Source organism: Myotis davidii, unplaced genomic scaffold (assembly GCF_000327345.1).
Source record: "Myotis davidii unplaced genomic scaffold, ASM32734v1 scaffold449, whole genome shotgun sequence".
NCBI classification, from domain to species: Eukaryota; Metazoa; Chordata; class Mammalia; order Chiroptera; family Vespertilionidae; genus Myotis; species Myotis davidii.
In genome coordinates this window covers 4266981-4273456 of record NW_006383007.1, presented here as the reverse complement: position 1 = coordinate 4273456, position 6476 = coordinate 4266981, and the positions used below count along the sequence as shown (strand labels likewise).

At 38.1% G+C, this 6476-nt stretch overlaps 1 protein-coding gene across 3 annotated transcripts; it reads left to right on the top strand.

Annotated features, from left to right (window-relative positions):
* Window positions 1-415: 415 nt before the first annotated feature.
* On the top strand, window positions 416-5785 carry HNRNPDL (heterogeneous nuclear ribonucleoprotein D like). Of its 3 annotated transcripts, XR_436441.2 has the most exons (8): window positions 416-859; window positions 960-1121; window positions 1591-1722; window positions 1821-1935; window positions 2646-2816; window positions 3143-3235; window positions 3604-3708; window positions 4382-5785. XR_436441.2 is itself a non-coding variant. In XM_006778201.2 (7 exons), exons 1-6 carry the CDS (start codon window positions 695-697, stop codon window positions 3211-3213), a joined length of 816 nt encoding a protein of 271 aa, XP_006778264.1. In that variant the 5' UTR covers window positions 658-694; the 3' UTR covers window positions 3214-3235; window positions 4382-5785. The 3 variants fall into 3 exon arrangements, 2 of the variants coding, with proteins under 2 accessions (XP_006778264.1, XP_015413149.1); XM_006778201.2 differs by lacking the exon at window positions 3604-3708 and having other exon boundaries at window positions 658-859; XM_015557663.1 differs by lacking the exons at window positions 960-1121; window positions 3604-3708 and having other exon boundaries at window positions 658-859.
* The last annotated feature ends 691 nt before the right edge of the window (window positions 5786-6476 follow it).

The following is a 6476-nucleotide window of genomic DNA, read 5'->3' as shown; positions in this document are numbered from 1 at the left end:
CGTGCCCGCGGGGCCCCGCTATCTTGGAGAGAAGAGGAAAGTAGGAGACGGGAGGGGAGGACTCGAGAGGCCCGCGGCGGTGGGGGAAGGGCGCAGGGGTTGGAGGCGGAGGGCGGTGGCGTCTGGGCCCCGAGTGCGCAGGCGCCGCGTGGGCCGTGGGGGAGGGGCCGCCTCGCTGCGCCACATGCTGCAGCTGCTGCCGCCTCTTCATTGTGTCTGTTGGGGCTCCGCGCGGCGTTCCCGGGGGGAGTTTAGGGAACTCTCGGTGTGGGGGCCGGCGAACGCCGGTGCGCAGAGCCCCGGAAATCATCGTGCGGGGTTCTGCAGGTGGAACGTTGGCCTGGTAGCTGAGGGAGACGGCGGACCTCCGTTGTGAGAGGTTAGGTTAGGACGTTGGATGTTCTCAAGTGGAACAATGCTTAACGTTTTGTTGGTCTGGTCCTCGTTTAAGCTTCGCGTTATTCAGTGTGGGGAGAGCGAGCTGTAAGGTGTTGTGAGGAAGCGACCTCCATGGGACTTTGGAATCTTTGCGGTCTATTGATAATGAGTATCTGAAAACAAGGATTAAATTACTTGCACTTGGCATTGAACGTCCCGTACTCACTTCACCCTTAAAAACATAACCCCAGAATTGGAGTGATCGTTTCGGCCGCTGCTAACCTTTTTAAAAAAAAAAACTTTTATTTTTAGTAAAATGTTTATTGGAGGCTTGAGCTGGGACACAAGCAAGAAAGATCTGACTGAATACTTGTCTCGATTTGGGGAAGTTGTAGACTGCACCATTAAAACAGATCCAGTCACTGGACGATCAAGAGGATTTGGATTTGTGCTTTTCAAAGATGCTGCTAGTGTTGATAAGGTGGGAATGTGTTTTGCATGATGATACTTTTGTGTGCCTTTTGCAAATGGTTCGGGGATTGGTTGTATATTGCTGTCAGATTAATAAATATGTCTTCTAGGTTTTGGAACTGAAGGAACACAAACTGGATGGCAAATTGATAGATCCCAAAAGGGCCAAAGCTTTAAAAGGGAAGGAGCCCCCCAAAAAGGTTTTTGTGGGTGGATTGAGCCCAGATACTTCTGAAGAACAAATTAAAGAATATTTTGGAGCCTTTGGAGAGGTGCGGTGTGTGATTGTTTATGTGTGTTTATATAATATTCATCTCTGACCTACTTTTTACAGAATAAATTCATGTCAGGTGAGAGTGGGATTAAATTACTGCTTGGGGTCCTTGCAGTCACCATACTTCAATCACTTTTCTGTGCTGTAATGCAAACCAATTTCTAATTTATTTTGAAGAAAACATGGATGCTTTGGTGTGGTCAGTGTTTGGACTTGTTAACTAGTGGCACCTGTAGGGTATGAGAGGATCTTAAATAAGGAAGCTTTGCTCTCCCTTCTAAATGTTTACTGAACAGATAAATCACATAGTTTGATGTTGATATTTAGTAGTAGTAGTCTTTAGACAGAAGTCATCTGATTAGAATACCATGTTATGTTGAAGTTTGCAAAGGACCTGTGGTATTCTAAGACCTTTTGGTAGCTTTTTGCCATTACTGGATGATCTTGAGTGTGCTTCTTGATTTCAGATTGAAAATATTGAACTTCCCATGGATACAAAAACAAATGAAAGAAGAGGTTTTTGTTTTATCACATATACAGATGAGGAGCCAGTAAAGAAATTGTTAGAAAGCAGATATCATCAAATTGGTTCTGGGAAGGTAAAGCCATTTTAATTATATTAAGTGAGGATTTTGAGTTTCTTTTTATTAGTGAAGTGATTTCTCAATCTTGTTTGCTTTTTAAAATTTGTCTATAGTGTGAAATCAAAGTTGCCCAACCCAAAGAGGTATATAGGCAACAACAGCAACAGCAAAAGGGAGGAAGAGGTGCTGCAGCTGGTGGAAGAGGTGGTACTAGGGGTCGAGGCCGAGGTGAGAATTCTTGAGAAATGAGTTGATAATGTTTTAAGCTATAAACTGCTAAATGTGAAAAACTAAGGCATGAAAAAGTAAAGCCAGATATAAATTGTTTCAGGAAATTGCTCAGTTGAGTGGGTGGGGTTTTGGTTGTATTATTTACTGCTTTCACCTTTTCAAAGAATGGCCACTGTGAGACAGTGTCATCACTGATGGAAAAAGGATACTATTAAATGTAGTGAAAATTACACTGTTACACCATGGTGTGATATGTCTGCTTGGGCAAGAATTCCTGCTTTAAATTTTTTAAATTGATAGAAACATTGACCTGTTTGTTCCACACATTCATGTATTTACTCATCCATTGTTTGGTTATTGTATGTGCCCTGGCGGGTTGAAACCCGCAACCTGCAACCTTGGCATGTTGGGATGATTGCTCTAACCAACTGAGCTGCCTGGCCAGGGCCCTAGGAGTTCTTGCTTTAAAGTAGATAGTCTACTTCACCTTTGTGTCCTGATTTTCCATTCAGTTTAAGAAGCATGATACTAGCACAAGTGAACTTGCCCACTTCCCCCTTTTTGTAATTTTCAGTCAGCAATATAGATACCCATTCTGCTTAAGATTTGCAGAGTAAGAGACAGAATGCATTATTTTATGTTAGGATTGGGGAGTGTGGGGGATGGTCCAAAAGTTGTTTCCTAACAATCATTGTGCATTGTTTCAGGTCAGGGCCAAAACTGGAACCAAGGATTTAATAACTATTATGATCAAGGATATGGAAATTACAATAGTGCCTATGGTGGTGATCAAAACTATAGTGGCTATGGCGGCTATGATTATACTGGGTATAACTATGGAAACTATGGATATGGACAGGGATATGCAGACTACAGTGGTAAGAATATTTAGCTTAATTTTATAACCAATGGTATTAAAATTCAGTGTTAAGTTATTATCCCATTCTAAAATTGTGGGTTTCCCCTTTATTGAAATGTTCGGAGTTATGTTTTCAAAGCAATTGATAGTCATAGGGTGATTTTACTAACAAAGTTCTGGTTCTAAATGTTAAAGAATATGTGATATATGACTAGTTTATAATGGCTGTTACAATCTTATTTCATACTTGCCATGTAGTTTCATACATTTAACCTTTAAGTATACTTATATAATGAATCATTACGTAAAAACTATCCTGATATAATTTTTTGTCTTACAAAATAGGCCAACAGAGCACTTATGGCAAGGCGTCTCGAGGGGGAGGCAATCACCAAAATAATTATCAGCCATACTAAAGGAGGACATTGGAGAAAACAGGTGTGTATACGAGTATGAGACACCAGTGGAAATGTCTAATTTAATTTAAAGATCAATAGACAAAATAAAAACAAGTTAAACATTGTATAGCCTTTTTTTTACTAAGTTGTTAAATTTTAATTGCTTTATGAGCCTGTTTTGCCTAAAGTGTCTATAGATCTTTAACTTTAAAGTTTCACTTCACTTTCTTTAGTATTACAGAAAAACTTAAAAGTTTTTCTGTTTGCTTTGTGTACCAGGTGATCTAGAGGAATAATTAAACATTTTTAGAACTATTAACAGGTAAAGTACTGAAATGGGTACAAACTTAAGGAAAACACGAATGTTGTCTTCTAACTCTGACATTATACCTTGTTTGTACCCGCCAGCGGGAACTTCATTGCAGGCCGTGTGTCACCCTGACCACGTCTATCTCTGGGGGTCGCACGTTGCGGGCAGAGCGCAAGGCATACACCAGAAAACGCTGTCCTGTGGTATGGTCTCTTCCAACTTCATGTACCAGCGTAAAGATTAAAGTGGAAAACTTCAGACTTTGGCTTCTTTTTTAATCTTTTTGGAGATTAAGTGTCTAAACTTAACTTAAATGGTTTTTTACAGGAGTTAAAGTACATAAATGCCTTTTTACAGCTTACTCATTTTGGTCTTCTGTTTAGTGTTGTATTTCAATTGTGGAGCCTCATTTTAAGTGTTCATTCTTTAAGATTTAATGCTTGCTTTTTCTTTTTATAGCTAATAGTGAAATCTACAAACCAAAACAAGAACTTTAAAATCTGGGATATAAATTAAAGATCATATGCACACAACAATTTTTCTTGAGATACAATAATCTTACTAAAAACGTCATAAAGTCATTTTACTTGGTTTACTAGAGATACTTCTAGTAGACTAATCTAGCACAGTTCATCCTGTGGATATGGGAAAGTTCTATTCCCAGATTCTTTTCTAAATAGATTTAAATTTGGTGTCACTTGGGAAACCGGGTAAATTTACTAACTACCCAAACCACATTTGCCAATGAATATGCATGTGATCTTTAATTATTGAAGAAAAGAATAAAATGAGGACTTAAAACAATTCATGAAAGTGGACCTTTGAAAGCTTGTCAGCGTTGCACAAATCTAATTGCTATTTTGTTTTTGTTTTTAGGAGGAGATTGCTAAAGTAACCCATCTGGCAGGACGCCATTGAAGATTGATCTTCTCTTGCTCTGAGATGATTATTTTGTAAAAGACTTTCTAGTGTATAAGACACAACTGTGTCCAACTGTATATAGCCGCCAATTAGTTTTCTTTGTTTTTACTTTGCCTTTTGCTATCTGTGTTATGATTCAATGTGGATTTGTGTTTATACAAATTTTATTTGTATGATTTCATGTTAAACCTCAAATAAATGCTTCCTTATGTGATTGTTTTTCTGCGTCAGGTACTAAATAGCTCTGTAAAAAAGGGTGATTTTAAATAAGCAATAATTAAGGCACAGTTTATTTTGTAAGGAGTATTGGTCTGTAAGGAGAAACTGGCCCTTATGAACAGCCAGCTACAGTGTCACCCTGTTCCCATTTTTGTTAGCTGAATTCTATGCTCCCACTCTTCATTTCCCTGTTAACTGAGGCTTTCACCACATTTCAAAATGTTTCCTCTGTGTATATTTGGAGACCTTGTCATGGAAGTATCCATGTCATAGTGTTGTGATTAGTGGAAGCTTTCTAGTAGACCATGAATCTTCCAATGATTATATTCTGGAGAAAAGTACCCCTTTAATGGCACAAAGCATGTTGGTTGCTCCTTTTATGAATAGGAAAGATTTTGCTTTGTTCCTGTCTCTGGAGAGCCATTTGTCGTGATTTGTTAAATATTTTAACTTAAGTGGTTTGTTAGAAAGACCTTTGAGTAATCATAATACCATGACTTTAATTGTTCTCGATAAGAAGTCCAGATGTACCCAGGAATAAAGCACTGTTGAACTAGTGGGAGCTATAGTTTGAGGCTATCAAAAATAGTTAAATTATCAACAAAGATTTTGGCAGATAAGTTTGAGGTTATTAGAACTAGAGCAAAAGTTAAGGTATTTAAAGGTAGTGACTGAATAGTTTTAGTTGGTATGTCACAGTAAGCAGCAAACAGCTGTTTTGGGGCAATCTTAGGAAGCTATATTGGGTGTTAACTGTTAATGTGTGAACTCTTGTAAAAGCCATGTTAGTAGCTAATTTTTTAGTGCAATTAGTGCATGGGCCAAGTAGCTATGCATATCCATATTCAGACAGGAAGAAATAGTAGGGAAACTGCTTGAGTGTTACTTTAGCGCAAATCTTAAGTGTGACCAAGTCATGTCATTAGAACAATCTTGGTGCATTATTAAAAAGCTTTAGCTCTAGATTTTGGGAGGATTTCCTGGGTAAATCCAAGCTTTGAATTTTATATTAAGTATAGTTATTGGACATAAGGTTTTTTACATTTTGTTTTTATGATTCCATTTAGCCATTGGGGATTGGGATACATTCGTATGTGGAATAGTTGACCTCACCTTAAAGTATAAGCTTACATTGATGAACCTGCCTTTTTTTATTTGGTGCCTGCAGCTTTGTTCGTATGATGTTTGTATTTGCTGGGCTATCAAGTTGCGGAACTCGGCCTTGTTTTGCTCCTGTTTTCCTATTTTGACCTTACACCTAGGCCAAGTACCGGTGTTGGCTATTGCCAGGGATTCTGTTTAAACGTACACCCTTAGGGAACAGAGGGATATTTTCATTTTAAGTTATGTTGTCAGTCAATAGGTGTGGTGTCTTTAGGGCAGTGAATCCTGTAAGTTCAAGTTTATGATTAGGTGACAAGTTGACATTGAGATTGTCCTTTCCCTGATCAAAAATGAATAAAGGTTTTTTAAACAAAATCCAAACTCTCCAATCAAGTCTTAATATATATGATTTAAGAAATACACTACATCTAGAAATGACTAAAATCTTTTACAAAGAATTGGAGGGGGAATGAGTATATGTCCTTGTGTTTTGCGCTTGTCCAAGGTGCTTTGGACTCTGCTTAATTCTGATGTTAGGTTCATTAAGTGCCAGCACATAAATTTGAAATAAATATGCTAAGGTTAAGTGCTTCCAGACCCATCTGTTAGGATGAACAGTAAATAAAGTTAGTATTAAGGTTTCATTCTGAAGTACTTAGAACTAAGCAAATAGCTTGTATATCTTTTTGAAATATGCTTCCTGATTTTTAACCAAATTCCGTGTAGT